Raw genomic sequence first — 17,480 nt, forward strand, 5'->3', positions numbered from 1 at the left:
CAGGCAGGATCAGTTTGGAATGGAGAGAGATTGGGATGGGTGGGGGGGAGGTGTGGTCTGCCAGGATGTGAGGGGTGGGGAAAATCACCACTTTTGCAGGGGTAGGGCCTGGACATCGGGACAGGGGGACGGGGGTCGGATGAGAGGCAGGGTTAGCCCGGAAATTGCTGTAGGGGCCATGATCAGGCTGTGGGGGAGGGGGGGATGCTGGAGGGGCAGCACTGCGGCGGTCCCTGGCTGGCCAGTGGTCGGGCTGGCCAGCAAACGAGGAGTCTGACAGATCTGGTCCATTACACATGCGCAGAGTTCCAGAACTGTCAGATTCTGGCACAAATAGGGCCCACCCCTCTGTGTTTTTAATGAGATTCACGACTGGGACCTCTGCAGTACATAGAGTGCTGAGATTCAGGTGAGAAGCTGAACTGACAAAACAGTCAGGATTTAGAACAGTTTTCCTGCCAATTCAGCACTTTTGAGAGAATCACCTCCTTCGTTGCAGAAAGCCTACTTGTGACATTAACGTAAAAACTTAAAACTGAAAGAGGATGTATGCAAATCTTTGAAGGTGACAGGACTAGTCAAGGCTATTTAAAAAAAAGCATATGGAATCCTTGGTTTTATTGATGGAGAATGAATGTATAAATACAAGGAAGTTACGCTGTGCCTTCACAAAAATACTAGCTAGGCCTCATATGGAGTATTGCGTTCAAATCTCTGTCTTTAGGATGGATGATAAAGTGTCAGAGAGGACGCAGAAGAGGTTTACTAGAATGTGGGATTAGAATCCCAGATAAGAGAATTTTATTATGTCAAGAGATCAAGCTGTTCTACTTACAGCAGAGGAGGTCAAAAGGACATATGATATAAGTGTTCAAAAGCACTGAGGCGCATTGATAGAGTAAATCAGGAGAAACTGTTTCCAGTAACAGAGGACACAGTAACCAGAGAAGAGATTTAAGGTGAATGGCAAAAGAACTGAGACAGCATGAAGAAACATAGCTAGCCATTGTGATCTGGAAAGCACTGCCAGAAACTTTCTTTGATCATACAAGATGACCAAAGGATTGGATAGGGTGGGCAGTGAGAGTCTTTCACCTCGGATGGTGATGGCTAACACGAGGGGACATAGCTTTAAATTGAGGGGTGGTAATTATAGGACAGATGTCAGAGGTAGGTTCTTTACTCAGAGGGTAGTAAGGTCATGGAATGCCCTGCCTGCAGCAGTTGTGGACTCGCCAACTTTAAGGGCATTCAAATGGTCAGTGGATAGGCATATGGATAACATTGGAATAGTTTAGGTTAGAGGGTTATTAGATGCATTCCACTGGTCGGCGCAACATCGAGGGCTGAAGGGCCTGTACTGCGCTGTAATGTTCTATGTTCTATGAAAGGGTATGGAAGCAGATTCAAAAGTAACATTCAAAAGCAAATTGGTTAAATATATAAAGTGAAATATTTACAAGGCTATAGGGATTGAGCAGGGGAATGGGAATAACGGGATAGATCTACCAAAAAGCTTCCATGTGCATAATGTCATGGAAGGTCTCCTTATGTGCTGCATAAATAATGGACTGTAAACGTTGGCCGTGCCTGTGATATCCTCACTCCACAAAATAATATATTTTAAATAAAATCATTCTAAGGTTCTACGGTATAAAGAATGGCTCCATCCTTGTCAGTCTATTAGTCAAGCAATGAATCACTCAACTTCTTACTATTCTCTAGGGGAAGATACAATAACTACTCCAGCATTGTTTTTATTCTCCCATATTGTGCAAACTGCAAAAAATGAAAATCATTCATCACAATATTAGAGATAACCTGGTTTGTTCTGACATGCTGTTTTCACAATTATATCATCCTTGTGGCATTATAGTTTCCACCCACTCACTCCTCTAGACTGGAAGGCTTCTGTCTCCATTATATTCCTGTCACAATTAACTGAGAGAAGAGACAGAGTCCTAAAAAAGTCAGAAATCAAAACCGACTTCCTAAAATGCAAACTAAAACTGAAATATACAAATGCGAGATTGAATACGAAACAGGGAAATGACAGCACTGACCAGGAGGTTCTTAGACGTCAAACTGGAGGCCTTGGTGCAGGAGCTACACATGAAGAGATGTGTGGTCACCATTCACCACAGGCTTAACTGCACTAAACACAAATACTGTAGCTAAAAGCGCAGGTCAGTGGCTCAGTATTCTGTGACAAGTAGCTTGCCTCTCAATTCCAGAAAATCTTTCAATTGTACAAAGGTACAAATCAGGTGTGTGTTGGAATGCCCTCACTGGCCTGAAGGAATACAGCTTCAACAACACTTCAAGCTCGACAACATCCAAGGCAACACAGCCTGCTTGATCAGCCATCCAGCACTTCAAACGTTTACACATTCCACCGCTGATGTACCATTTCTGCACTATGTGCCATCTACAAGATGCAATGCAGTAATTCAGTAAGTCTTCAATGGCACCAGCAATCATGACCTTGACTCTTTAGAAGGACAGGAGCAGCAGACCTTTAGGAAAACTATCATCTACTGTTTTCCCACCAAGTCAGATACCATTCTTGACATCAGGGGTATATTGCTGCCAGAGTACAGATGGGGCTACTCCAACCAGGGCCTGGGAGAGGGGGTGCGGACGTTCCAAACACTGGAACCCAAGGGAGAGGGGTCCTGGGCTTGGTGTTTTAAACTGAATTCTCATCCTCCACATTGAGTAGCCAGAGTTTAGGAGCTGACAGACTAGCTTAAAACAAATCTGAACTTTGGACTTTTTCAAGCCCGTCAGGTCAATTTCACTCAATGCTGCACTGCTGCTGAGGAGGATTGAGAAGTAGAAATCATCATTTGATTCCACAAATGCCAACTTTATATTGAACCAAATCACAGATAAACTATGTTTTCTGTAATTTTCTGAGAAGAATTGACAATTTTTTTTATTGTAAGAGTGCACTGTAAAGACTTAGAAATGGAAAACCTTCAGAATCAGCTTGTCCTTGTAATTACATTTTAAACTACAGATAAGCAATTCTATTTGTTAATTATTTATCAGATACTGGGTTGATTATTTACTGGTGAAGCATTCTTTTGAATTTGCTCAGACTATTAAGCCACTAAGTAGGAATCTGCAAATTTTGCCAGCACTGTCGGCTTTTCACAATTTCAATTTACAATTGGGCAGTGCTGGAAAAGAGAAGCTACAAAGGATCCCAAACTGGGTAAACCACATGAACAAAAATTGTAACAAAAGGATGCAAAGAAAAATCGTTCTGAAATCATTGTCATAAATCAAATATCATATTGGCATTGAAAACAATTCCTGAGCCTCTTGTCAGTGTATCATATTTCGAGAAATCCCTTTGCACTTGTTCTGATGTTCAGCACATTGTTGTTCAGCAGTAATGAGTTAATTGAGCAATATCCAAATAGGAAGAAAACAACAGTAATTACAATGGATAAAGGTCCCAAATGTTCATCAAAAGTACAAATGTCAGTAAAGGGGAAACTCAGTACAATTTAATTTAAAAGCTTGTGAGGGGAGTGCTATTGGTGTGGGGGTGGGGGTGGGGGAGTGGATTTAACCACAAAGGCCAGATATAGCTGGGAGAGACAGTGAATGACAGATCTCTGTGTTCTTTATAAATGTGCAATGGCACCCTCTGCTGCTATCTGCCAGCTTTTGGCAAGCTAGGGCTCACACCCTCCTCCTGCTAACGAGAAAAAGGTAGCACTTCATTTTTTTGACAGAGTCTGATAAGATTCCATTTTTATCTCATCCCAAAAAAAAATGTGATTCTCTCCCGTTTCTTCATGTATGTTTGGCACTTAGAATTTTTTGGTAAGATTATCCCATAAAAGATTTAAAATATGACATGGTTTGGAATAAAATGCTACTGGCACTAATAGTTTTGACTTTAAAGTGTAGTTTTACTAATGTTTGGGGCCTCAAATGATTAATTATATTGGAAAACAACATAGTGGTAGATTTATAAATGACGTGGCTAACAGATTTTTGGAGAGTTCCTACACCTCAAAATTTGGCACTACATCACTGCCTGACCGGTGCTGAGTAAAATTCCTGAAACTCCTAGCTTTGTGAGTGTCTCAATACCATGTAAACTCCAATGGTTCATTTTGCCTGTTTGTTTGGTACCATTAATGTAAAGTGTCTTAAAGATCAGTAGGTCAATTATCGGCTTTTGAACCTTGGAGTGGTCTGTAGTTCTGGAATGGGACTTGAACCTAAGGCATCTGGCTCAGAGGCAGGGATACTATACTAACCACTAGATCTGCCATGCAGTGGGTCAGGAAGACAGACTTGCCAAGGGCAATAAATGCTGGTTTTGCCAGCAAAGTCTACCTCCCATGGATGAGTAATAACCCAAAAGTTGTATGATAGAGCCTTTAAATAGCAATAACAGGGAGCCCTTGATGCTGCTAAAAGCATGTTCAATTATGTGTGCATAAAAGAGAGCACAAGAATGGAAAGGTACAAAATAATAGCACTGGCGTCAATTTAACATTGCATTTTTACATCAAGTTTCGTCTTCTCTGCATATTTCCAGCACACACTTAATGCTCATGCTAATGCCATCATCATGACTTTGTTTGGTGACAGCCACGCTGTTGCATCACAGATGCCATTTTGCTTGTAAACCAGCATGCATAGCACCAAAACAACTTCATGAAATGAAATATGTGTTTGTAGTATTGCAAAGAAACACATTGTTTGTAAATTGAGAGATATCATTAAGATGCTGCATGAATGAAAGCTTCTTTATACTCCTCTGTTTAAAATTCTAAACATAGAGCAGTGTGCACATTAAAAACAGAAATGACAGTAACAAATGAAAAAGTGGAACTCATGGGAGAAGTGAATGGATGATTGCAGAGAAAAAGAGATGATCAGTATGTAGCACACAACTAACTGGAAAAAATATGTAAAAATACCTATTCTTTGTCCCCGATACATACTCTTCACATAATCAGCATGATATATATCAAGAGTTATGTTATCTCTTATGTTCGCAGAAGGACACAATAGTTACTTGTAGTCCACAAACATAATGGGCCCAGATATTCCTGCAACAATAGAGAGATCTGTTGCCACAAACTTCTTCCATGTTTTCCTTCATTTTTAATTAGAATGCTCCATAGTAAGCACAGTGGCATATCAGAAGTTAGAAGCAAATAGACAATAATGTGCCTGAAGCTGATGCTGCCTAGAGTCGTCTTAATTTTCAATATCGTAATAAATTGATGTAACCCTGGAAGAGGGATAGTGGGGCTTGTAACCATATTAATTGGGATGGTACCGTTATTAGCAAGGTTTGTGTGTGAAACTCAATTGGAGATCTGGAGGAAGACTCACAAGTGATCATTAGTATGGACATACAAAGATTTGGCCGTTTGCACCCATGGGATCTTCTGTTCCCGTCAGCAACTTAGCCCTGCCTGTGGGTTTCATGGCGACATGGGGTGACATTAATGGGAAATCCCATTGACAGCAGCGGGACAGAGAATCCCACTGCTAGCAAACAGCACACCACCTTCCACCACTGAGAAACACCCAGCTGGGAAGCCTGCGAATTTCAGTTCATGTGGAGGTGTGTTTAAGCAGCTTAAGACTTATTTTGTGGCCAGTAAACAGCAAAACACTGGGCTACATGTGGAAGGAATTCACTCTAGGATCCCATTCAGTTACGTTTAAGTATGTGCCAAAAAATTATTACAACAATTCTGACATATCTAGATGTGTGCACAATGGAAGCCTTGCATGTGTAACGTGAGTGTACCATTAAGAAAGTTTTTTTTAAAAAAAAGCATGCAGCTTACAGCTTCAGCAATGTCATTGGGGGTGGAGCTGAGCTGTTGTCGTCAGGTGATAGGGTTTTCAGTTTCGTCAGGTGATAGGGTCTTTTTTCCTTTGGGCTTTCAGTTCGTTTTGGAAGTCATTTAGCAGCAAGCTCAGAAGCAGTCTCTCTCCCTCTTTGTTCGGTTCTGAAATTATTATCAGTTAGTGAAGGAGAGGCTTATTGCCATCCTGCCTGAAAGAAGCTGTGTTTTGGGAAGCAGATTCGAGTATAACCTCTTCTGAGTTTCTTCACAAGGGATTTTCGGCATTCAAACCAGGAGGTAGGATTCCTGTAACAAGTGGACATTGACCTATGCTGTATTGTGTTTATTTGGAGGGTTTTGTGTATTGGATGTTGACTTTGGCTGGAATACATTAGAGATATTCCCTTAAGAGTTATACATTACTGCGATTGTTCTGTTGCTTGTTTGTAATGGTTAAATTGTCTTGCCATTGTCTTACTGTACATGTCAACAGTATTCTTAATTAAACTTTGCTTTTGATCCTCGTGGCTCAGTTGAATTACCTGAAGTGAAACCTCTCACGTTCATCCTAGCCAAATTCAACATAAAATATTACAGGTTAGGCAAGTTTCACAGGACACCTTGAAGTATCCAACCTGGCTTGTAACACAAGTTACCAGAACATGTGTGCATCAAGGAACAAGAGTTATTATAATTCATTTAATTATTTCAGCAAAACCTTCAGCAAATGGCCCAGGAAACTGCGGGTGCAGCACAGAAAAGCGGCATAATTCATTCATGCCATAATTTTCCTGGAACTTCTACACTATAATAATGGTGTTTACCATTCAGATGCAAGTTTTCAGGAAAATTTAGGTTTAGACTTAAATGACCTATTTTGCCCAATATGAATTTGCTTGAAGGAACAATAAAAAGTAAATTAGTCGGTCGGTAATCTGCTTCAAACTTCTTCGAAAGATTAGTCATGGCATGCACCAACTCCTGTCAAACAAATTGCCTGGATCCATACAGTTCACCTATTGTTGCAACAGGTCCACAGCGGATGCCATCTCCCCGGCCCTACACCTAACGCTGGAAAACCTGGATAGCAAGTACACTTATGTCAGACTCCTATTTATTGACTATAGCTCAGCCTTTAACATTGTTAGCCCAACAAAAATCATCTACAAACTCCATGGCCAAGGACTAGGACTCCCTCTGTGACTGGATTCTAGCCTTCCTAACCCACAGACTGCAATCAGTAAGGATAGGCAACAACACCTCCTCCATGATCACCCTCAACACTGGTGCCCTGCAAGGCTGTGTCCTCAGCTCCTTACTATACTGTTTATATGCTTATGACTGTGTGGCCAAATTCCATTCCAAACCATAGTGGGTCAGCTCACAAACAATGGTGAGATGGAATACAGGAAACAGATAGAGAATCTGGTGAAATGGTACAATGGCAATAATCTCTCCCTCAATGTCAGTAAAATTAAGGAGGTAATCATCGATTTCAGGAAGCATAGTGGAGGACATGCCCCTATCTACATCAACAGGGACAAAATGGAAATGGTCAAAAGCTTCAAGTTTCTTGGTATCCTCATCACCAACAACCTGTCCTAGTCCCTCCACACTGATGCTACGGTTAAGAAAGCCTACCAACGCCTATATTTTCTCAGGAGGCTAAGGAAATTTGGCATGTCCACTTCAACACTCACCAATTTTTTACAAATGCACTATAGAAAGTATCCTTTCCAGATGTAGCACAGCTTGGTATGGCTCCTGCTCTGAATAAGAAATTGCATATATTTCTTATATATGCAAGAAACTATAAAGGATTATGAATGTAGCCCAGTCCATTGTGCAAACCAGCCTCCCATCCACTGACTCTGTCTACACTTCCCACTGCCTCAAAAAAGCAACCAGCATACTCTCTTCCACTTTCTTCCATTGGGAAAAAGGTACAAGAGTCTGGGATCATGTACGAACCGACTCAAGAACAGCTTCTTCCCTGCTGCCATCAGATTTTTGAATGGACCTAGCATATATTAAGTTGATCTTTCTCTACACCCTGGCTATGACAGTAACATTACATTCTGCACCCTCTCCTCCTCCCTATGTATTCTATGAGTGGTATGTTTTGTCTGAATCGTGCGCATGAAACAATACTTTTCACTGTATCCCAATACATATGACAATAATAAAATCAAATCAAAACTTGGAGAATCTAATAAGTCAATATAAATGGATGATAAAATCTAAATGATTCTGGCTTGAGAGGGCCTTACACATTTGTGAAATGGTTAAGTGTAAAAGCAATAAATGCAGTTTTAAAAAAGTCTTTCATGGACTGTGAGCATCCCTGGCAAGGCTACAGTTTGTTGCCCTTTTTAATTGCTCTTGAACTGCATAGCTTGCTAGGCCTTAAAAGTCAATCACATTGTTGTGGATTTGGACTCATGTAGGTCAGACCAGGTAAGGACCCAAAAGGACATTAATGAACAAAATGGATCTTTATGACAACCAAGGACAGTCGTTATGGTCACCATTACTGATTCTAGGACTGCATTTCATGTTTTTTTAAATTGAATTTAAATTCCACTGACTTCTACTGGAATTTGAACCCATGTCCCAAGAGTATTAGTTTGGACCTCTGGGTTGATAGTCCAGTGAAACCATCATCTCCCATTTCATAGCCTGGACTACAATGCAGAAGTCGCATAAATTTGTACTACAGGGCGCAAGATACAAGTCAGATTGGTTATTGATTAGATGATAGTCAATAAGTGACAGCGGCCATAACAAAAAGTGTGCGATTAAGACAAACATTTTAAATCTGAATAAAAACAATTATGAGGGTATGAAGGTAGAGCTAACTGAAGTGAATAGGGAAACTAGGTTAAAGTTTGGGACATTAGAGGGGAAATAACAGACTTTTAAAGAGGATATTTAATAATTCTCAGCAAACATTCCTAATAAACGATGCATCATCTGTGGCTAAATAAGGAAGTTAAGGACAAATTGAAAGAAATGCTGTATAAATCTATAAAGATTAGTGATAGGTCAGGAAATCACAGACTTCAAGGATTGGCAAAGAATTACTAATACAATAAATCACGAGAGAATGTAGGGAACCAGATAAAGCAAGCCCATTATGTAAAAACAGATCATAAGATTATCTTTTTAATCTTTAATAAGATAAAGATTACTTTATTAATCTTTAAATTAATAAAGATTTAAATTTAATCCTACTTTTTAGAATTAAAAAATAGTTTAAATAGGAAAAGAGTAATAAAAGCTAGTGTTGGTCTTTTAGAACATGAATCTGGAGAACTGATAATAGAAAAGAAGGAAATAGTGGAGAAGTTGAGCAAGTACTGTCCATTTTCACTGTAGAAATCTTAGAAATCTTCCCAAATGAACTTGAAAATCAAGGGGTGACTTAAAACAATCCCATCACCGGGAAAAGGCATTGGGAAAATTCCCAGAACCAGATGGTCTGCAGCCTCGGGTCTTAAAAGTGGCTACAATGAAAGTACAGGCATGAGTTATAATCTTCCAAAATTCCTTACCTTGTGGACAGGACCCCGCTAGTTGGCAAGTGGTGAATGTGACACTTCTTATTCAAGAAAAGACGGAGACATAAAGCAGGAAACTATAGGCTAGTTAGCCTAACAACTGTCATCGAAAAATTGCTAGAATCCATGATTAAGCAGGTTATAGCAGAATACTGAAGAAATCATAATGGGATCAGGCAGAGTCCGCATTGTTTTGTAAAAGGGAACTCATGTTTAACTAATTTATTACAGAGTTCTTTGAGGAAGTAACTAGCAAGGTGGATAAAGGGAAATCTGTAGATATGGAGTACTTGGATTTCCAAAAGGCATTTGATAAGGTGTCATATCAAAGATTGCTGCACAAAATAGGAGCTGATGGTGTAGGGGGTAACATATTAGCTAACTAATCCTTTATCCATGGTAACAAGAAGCAGAAAGTAATGGTAAATGGGTGATTTTCAGATTGGCAAGCTATAACTAGTGAGTGTCACTGGGGCTACTTACAGTCTAAGTCAATGGCTTAGATGAAGGGACTGAACATTTGCTGGTTGAATCTGTCAATGGCAACCCGATAGTTAGGAAAGTAAGTTTGTCAAGAGTTAATAAAAGAATACGGATAGATTAAGTGAGTGGGCGAAAATTGGCAGATGCAATACAATATAGGGAAATGCAAACTTGATCACTTTGGCAGGAAAAATAGAAAAGCTGTATGCTATTTAAATGGAGAGAGATTGCAAAACTTTGTGACACAGAGGGATCTGGGTGTCCTGGTGTATGAATCACAAAATGTTAGCAGGTAGGTACAGCAGGTTATTAGGAAGGTAAATGGTATATTGATATTTATTGCAAGGGGAATTGACTATAAAAGTAGGGAGGTTTTAGTATTGCTGTACAACACCTTGGTGAGACCATATCCAGAGTACTATGTACAATTTTGGTCTCCTTATTCGAAAAAGGAAATAATTGCATTAGAAGCGGATAAGAGAAAGTTTATTTCACTCATTCCTGAGATGAAGGGCTTAGCTTGTGAAGAAAGATTATAGCCTTTAGCCATCGGAGTTTAGAAGAATGAAAGGTGATCCTATTAAAACATACAAGATCTTGAGAGGAATTTGATATTGTAGATCCCAGGTGGAAGTTTCCTCTGTGGGAGAGACTAGAACTAGAGGACACTGTTTAAGAATAAGAAGTCTCCCTTTAAGATGGGGATAAGACATATTTTCTCTCAGTGGGTCATTAGACTGTGAAATTCTCTTCCCCAGAAAGCAGTGTGGTTGGATCATTGAATTTTCTCAAGACTAGATAAGGAAGCAAGTGTCATGGCAGTGAGATGGGGTGTGTGTGTGTGTGTTTGTATGTGTGTGTGGTGGGGGTGGGGTGACGGTGAGGGGGAGGGGGAGGTGGTGTGTGCGGCAGGCTTGGATTTGAAGCCACAACCAGAATAGCCATGCTCTTATTGAATGGCAGATCAGGCTAGTTGAGCTTAATGACCTAACCTGCCCCAAAGAACTGTGCTAGAAAAACAAAGACCATGTAAAATCAGTATCGATCATTTGAAAGTCCCAAACACATATACAGATGAAAAATAATTTGACTGATCTTAGCTTATTGGGGCAGCATGGTGGCACAGCGATTAGCACTGCTACCTCATCGCTTCGATGCCTGGCTTGGATCATGTCTGGAGTCTGCATGTTCTCTCCTTGTCTGCATGATTTCCTCCAAGTGCTCTGGTTTCCTCCCGCAGTCCGAAAGATGTGTGGGTTAGGTGCATTGGCCGTGCTAAATTCTCCCTCAGTGTACCCCAACAGGTGCTGGAGTGTGGCAATGAGAGGATCTTCACAGTAACTTCATTGCAGTATTACTGTAAGCCTGCTTGTGACACTAATAAATAAACTTTAAACTGGAAAAGCCTCCAGAACAAAATTATAGTAGACCATCTGCAGGGGTTACTGCAAGGACTTTAACTGATCAAAGCAGTTGAAGATTGCTTTAGCACAAACATAAACCTTTGTTTTTTGTTACATTTTTCAAACCATTACATTTGGTGATTGTTCATCAGCAAAGGAGCTTATGAGTTTACACTTTACTGATGCACAGTTCCAGCAGGCAAATTCTCTCACTCACTGATGATTCAGAAAAATTGACCCACAAATACCTATTCTGTAGATCCTGGCTCATTCTGGATCATACGTCGTGTGGAGGTGTCATCAGTCATAATTGCATTTTGCAGCTCATTTCTTAAGTAGCTCATTCTTCCATGAGCTATGTTATAATGTTTGAATCTAATTAAAAGCACTTTCATATTTCTCTAGAAAGCATGCACTGAGCCACCATGTTTTCTGGAAAGCGCTGTTAATTTTAATGAACAAATTTTCAGATTATTGCTCAACCCTGACTGAAACCATGACTATAGCCATAGCTATAGACTTCAGTGTGATGCTGTTTAAAACTTCCTACATGAGAAAATAATACAAGTTTAGCATACAAAGTTTTTGTCCTGAAGAGTGATGTACTAGAACTGATAGATTCATACAAGTGGCTTATTGACGATCTGAATATGATATCATTGAACGAAAGGGTAAGTTCATGGATCTCATGCTCCCAGTGGGGAGCAGTACAGCTCATCTGTATATGTGTTGTAGTCATATCTTCAATGTGACCTTTCTGGGAGTACAAGATATTATCATAATTCCAATGCCACACGGCATTTACTATTAGTAGTTTCTTAACGGTAAAAAACTTAATTAATATTCTGGGCTTTATAGAATTTCTTGAGTTCTAAAGAAAATTTGCAAAACTCAGTGCAATCCAATATTGGCCTGGTGCTAATCCCTGTTATGTATTGGTGGGAAGATGTGAATTATTGTGAAAGTAATGGCCTGGATCTTCTAACAATGCTGAGAGTCCAGGGCACATGCCAGTATTAATCTGAAACATTGAGATTTCCAATTGGCAGAATCACATTGCTTGGGCCCCTCCAAGGATACCGTTACCACGACACTGAGCATTGAAGACTTGGACTTCATGCCTGTGACTTTACTCAGATATTTACCCCATGCTATTCCAACTGTTAACCAATGCTTAGGACCTATGTTGACAGTGATTAACAGTAGAAGCTGCAGCACAGAGCCTAAAAATGTATTTAACATTGAACGAGTAACACCAGCAGCCGTACTCCCATTCTACTCCAAATTCACAATAATTAAGACTTTGAAATGTTGAAATAGTTTTTAAAAAAAGCCTCAAACAATTCACCAAAGAAAAACTCACTGTAACTTTGCAAGCATGCTGACTTTAAGGGAAGTTACTTGAGCTGGTGACATCAAAACAGTGTATGGCCTTGCCACTCCTGCTCATGGATTCCTGCCATTATAGCCTGTTCCTCACTCTCGGATAAGAAATTCCAGTTGCAACAGTGAGAAGAGGATGGGGCTCATGTTAAATCGTAGAGAGCAGCAACCGTTGTGGCACCATTGCTGACTGGAAAATCTAGGCCAATGTTATTCTATATTTACACCTTGGGCTTGCACCAAAGTAAAACTTTTCTTTATTGTTCATTTTTTAATTGCAACTTTCACCTGAAAATCTTGTTATACAACTATGTTTTATATCAAAAATGACTTTATTTGTTGAGTGAGATGAACCCACAGAATAAGTTTTAAAAACAGTGACCAAACAGCAGTTCTTAAAATGGCCAACTATTTACATAATTTCAACTAGCAAATTGTAAAACTATTAGTCTGGAAGTAGCCCAACAAAACAAATCACTGAAACGAGTGTATAAGACTCATCCTCTGAATTACTCTCAGACTTCCTGACATATTCTGTTTAGTCAGATGGGTGTGAACTGAGTTGTTAATCACTTTGGACAATGGACCTTGGCGGAGAGGAGGACTCCACATTACTTTAAACAATGGACCTGGAATGAAGATTCTCTAACTTGCTGTGACCATATTTGATAAGTGACTAGTCTGTGAACGGTGATCACATGATATTAAACTAACCCTCCCTTATGGTTAAAAAAGCTTTTTTCAGTGATGGAGACAGACAGAACATGAGTGGGTAGTAGTGAGAAGAGACCTCATGGTTCCTCTCTCTTTCCTCAGCCATTCTGCAAGCATGAGCCTGTCTCAGATACTGACCAGCTAAATACCACAGGAGGCATCTTCAATGTAAACCACCAAATTCAGAGGAAAAGATGGAGATTGTTCATCAAGACTTCAACTTGTCAGTGTAGAACAAGGAAAAATAACCAAACATGCTCTGAAACCATCCAACACATCCACCTACAGGTACATAAATAACTGGCTTTCTTTCAGACATTATTAAACAGTTTACTTACTTTCGCTCCTTGTTACTTACCTGTACGTGCATGCATCCCTTGGATGCACATGCAAGTTGGAGCATTTTTAAAATGTTGTCTATCAGGCGTTAAGAACAATAAATACCACTCTTTGAGAAAACCTGTCTGCGTCTGCATCTTCTACAGACAAAGCACTAAATAGTTAAATCATAGAATGCCTACAGTGCAGAAGGAGGCCATTCAGCCCAAGGAATCTGCACTGATTACAATCTCACTCAGGCCCTATTCCCATAACCCCACATAATTACCCTGCTAATCCTCTGACACTAGGGTCAATTTAGCACGGCCAATCAACCTAACGCGCACATGGATTTCCTTTGGGTGCTCCAGTTTCCTCCCACATGGGCTGGGGGAGGAAACTGGAGCACCTGGAAGAAACCCATGCAGACATGGGGGAAATGTACAAACTCCACATAGTGACCTGAGGCTGGAATTGAACCCGGGTCCCTGGCACTGTAAGGTAGTAGTGCTAACCATTGTGCCACTGTGCCACCCAATCCTCACCAAATTGACAGCAAATTATTTTAAAAACACCTGTTGCGGTCAGCCAAGAGGTGGAAAGGGAGGGGATTCATGCTACCACTTCTCACCTTCTCAGGTACAAGGAATCTAAGACTTCTCAACACATGGGGAGTAATTTTGACTCTATGTAATAGCACATCAGCAGCCAGTTTTAAATCTTCCAGACTTTTATTTCCATTGACTACACAATTACGCAATGTCACAATTATCCAGATCAGTGTGAGATGTATTTTTGGATGAATTGTTTGTTGTTTACCCTCTGGGAGAAACAACTTCCATTTCTCACATTAATTAGCTTGCATCTATTAAATATATTTTTTAAACATTGTGGGGATAGTGTTGGCTAAAAACAAAGCATGAAAATACAACTTTTTACTCTAGTTCCTTTGTGGCTAAATGGTTAAAAAAATCCCATAACATGACATTCATGTCGAAAATACAAACTGGCTGTTGGAAATTTCCAACTGATGATAACATTTTGTAAACACAATTAGGAGTGTTTAGGTATATTTTCACCTTGAAACTAATTATTGATAATGTAACACCAACAAATCGCAGACACTGAACTTTTTACTTGAGCCTCCTTAACCACAATGAAAACAAACCCTATTCCCTGTGCAATTCTTAATAACACTATCAACATTTTGTGATGTTGATTTATAGATGGTAATTATTGAACAAAATTGATTTTATTAATTAAAAAAAACTAACTTGACGCTTCAATCTGGAAATAATTAAGCACCATTCACGCTCTCAGCCGCCCGAAATGCACTCAGCTCCACAAATATTTATGCTTCACAATCCTCTTCATTATCACATCGTCTACAGATTCTTGGGCTTGAAAGTATAACTGTACTTCCTGAAACTTCAAACATAGAGAAAAAACTCGAATGCCTGAAAACACAACAGCACCCCTTGAGACTTCAAGCAAAAAAAACCCCAAATAAGTGTACAGTGTATAAAATGGGGACATAAGGTTTGTGAAGCAGATCTATATATCTGATGCATGACCTCATCTATTACAGATTAAGAGAGCAATTTCTCTCCTTCATGTAATAAGCAATGCCATCCTATGCCCATCATTTCCCCTCTCATTCCAGACATCGTGAGACATTTCCATGATAGGCATTTCATGTGTTTAAGTTCCAGAAAAAAAATATAAGTACCTGCTTCCAATTTCCCAATCCACAATGTTCACATAAAATCTATTTCAATACTACTAATCTCAAAATGATCACAGATTAATATCATGTTAAAGAAAAATTGGAAGCGAAACAGCATCCCCACTGCCCTGCTGTTGTGCAGCTGAGCTGAGGCCGGATACGGCAGCTGGCCATTCCTGCCAGCCTGCAACCTGACTCCGATTCCTGGAAAGGATTGGGTCAAATGATGTGCTCACATCACTAATCATGTCACTCCATTCACCAGTGCCAATTCACCCGGTAACTTGCCTCTTAAGACAAATTACCAGGTGATAGCAACAGCCAGGAATAATTTCAGCCATCCCGAGGCAAGAATCAAACCGACAAAAAACTGCGGTCACACTCTTAAAGACTGAATGGAAGCCATAGAGAAGAATGGAAATGTGATATAATGGTGAAAGATGGCATTATCCAGGAGGTGGATCGGTTTAATTTGTGGGGATGGTCTCCTATACAGCCACTAGCACACATAACCTTTCACTCAACAATATTCCCTCTTCTTGTATTTATAAATAGAGCAGGTTGCACTCAGCTTAATCGGCAGGTTTGTTTGACAGTGACTGACTAAGACAGCTCTAACATAACCAGCGAACAGGTATACGTTTAATTAAATTATCTTCCAAGGACTTTTTTCCTCAGTGAAACTTCCAGTACCAAGAAGATTTTTTTAAAGCTATAAATCGCTTTATTTACAGTATCTGATTAATCACATTTTGAATTAACTAAAACAAAGCTGTGCTGGTAAATGTGATGGAGTTAAAACCATTGAATTTTAGTTTTGAGAGAGCAGTAAATTATTGATACCGCGGCTCACATTTAATAGATATTTATAATAAAGTGACTTAAATGCAATAATGGCAGCGACCAAACAATGACTGATAACCCGTAGACCAAACTTGGGGAACATTCAAACTTGGGGAATATATTTAAAATTATTATTTTTAAAAAACTTCGTCACCAAACTTTTTTTTCAAAAAGACATGAACGGATGGCACCCTAGTGCGGTGTAAGTTTGAAAGAATGAAGCTTAAATGTTGAATTCCTACCTTCGGGATTGGAGCTGATGAAGACTTTGATGCTTCTGCTGCCGGGGAGATGCTGGGGGAGAGCGGCCACTGCTCCAGTCAGTGCCGCCCGGCGGAGCGCCGAGTCCCGGGGAGAGGGCAGCCTGGAGCCTGGCACCGACCACATCAACATCTTCACTGTCACTGGAAAGGGGGACACACGCCAAGCGAGAAATAGGGGGCTTTTCTTTTTAAAATAAATAGGGTGCAGGGACAGGCAAGGGAAGGCTGGCTCTGCGACTGCAGGCACACAGCAGCTAGTGATGGGGCAGCCAGTAGCCGGGGAACCCCCCAGCCTCCATCCGAGAGCTCCAGCAACGCTCTCCCCAAGAAAAGCCCGCAAAATCCAGCGAGTGGAGTCCGATTAGCTCAACATCTCACATCATTTGCGCAAAATACTAAATCAGGAAGGGTCCAGCTCAGGGCATGACTTAATGGGGGGTCAAATACTACAAATTACAGAAAATAAAAGAAATCCAATTCTTTATCAGTCACTTTTCTGGTTAAAGTGCCTGCTTGCTCAGTGGATGGAAAGCGGTCGAGTTAGCTCATGGTCTTCAAAGGACTGCTCTGAAAGCAGTCAGAAACTTGAGGGGGAATAAGTAGAGAGAGAGAGAGGACAAACACCTCTCACAGGACATCCCGCTCCCTCCCTCCCTCCTGGCAGGAGGACATGGAGAGCCGCAGGGCTCTGGGAGGAGGCTCTCACTGACTTGCCATGGCGGGGACACAGGGGTTTCAGACCGGGGGGTGGGAGGGAGGCTGATCCTCCCGCTGCAGAGAGCCGGAGCTGCTCTTCACTCCTCCCAGCCGCTGCCGCTTGTGGTCGCCACCCTCTCTCTGTCTCTCTCAGATCGATTAGTGTTCAATCCGCCCTCCTCTCTCCTTCAGAGATTTCGCTCAGAGCCGGGAGAAGACAGATGAGGTGAAACGCCTCCTGCCTGATTTCT

At 40.6% G+C, this 17,480-nt stretch overlaps 1 protein-coding gene across 1 annotated transcript in view; it reads right to left on the bottom strand.

The window, feature by feature from the left end:
• Positions 1 to 17,251, bottom strand: part of nwd2 (NACHT and WD repeat domain containing 2) — a 124,775-nt gene extending 107,524 nt beyond the window's left edge. The window contains exon 1 of the mRNA XM_080189059.1: positions 16,513 to 17,251. Coding sequence (XP_080045185.1) covers positions 16,513 to 16,663 — 151 coding nt within the window. The 5' untranslated portion in view covers positions 16,664 to 17,251. The remainder of the gene's footprint in view (positions 1 to 16,512) is intronic.
• Between the last annotated feature and the right edge of the window lie 229 nt (positions 17,252 to 17,480).

The sequence above is a fragment of the Carcharhinus amblyrhynchos genome, chromosome 1, assembly GCF_965287045.1.
Source record: "Carcharhinus amblyrhynchos chromosome 1, sCarAmb.v2.hapA, whole genome shotgun sequence".
In the NCBI taxonomy this organism is placed as follows: domain Eukaryota; kingdom Metazoa; phylum Chordata; class Chondrichthyes; order Carcharhiniformes; family Carcharhinidae; genus Carcharhinus; species Carcharhinus amblyrhynchos.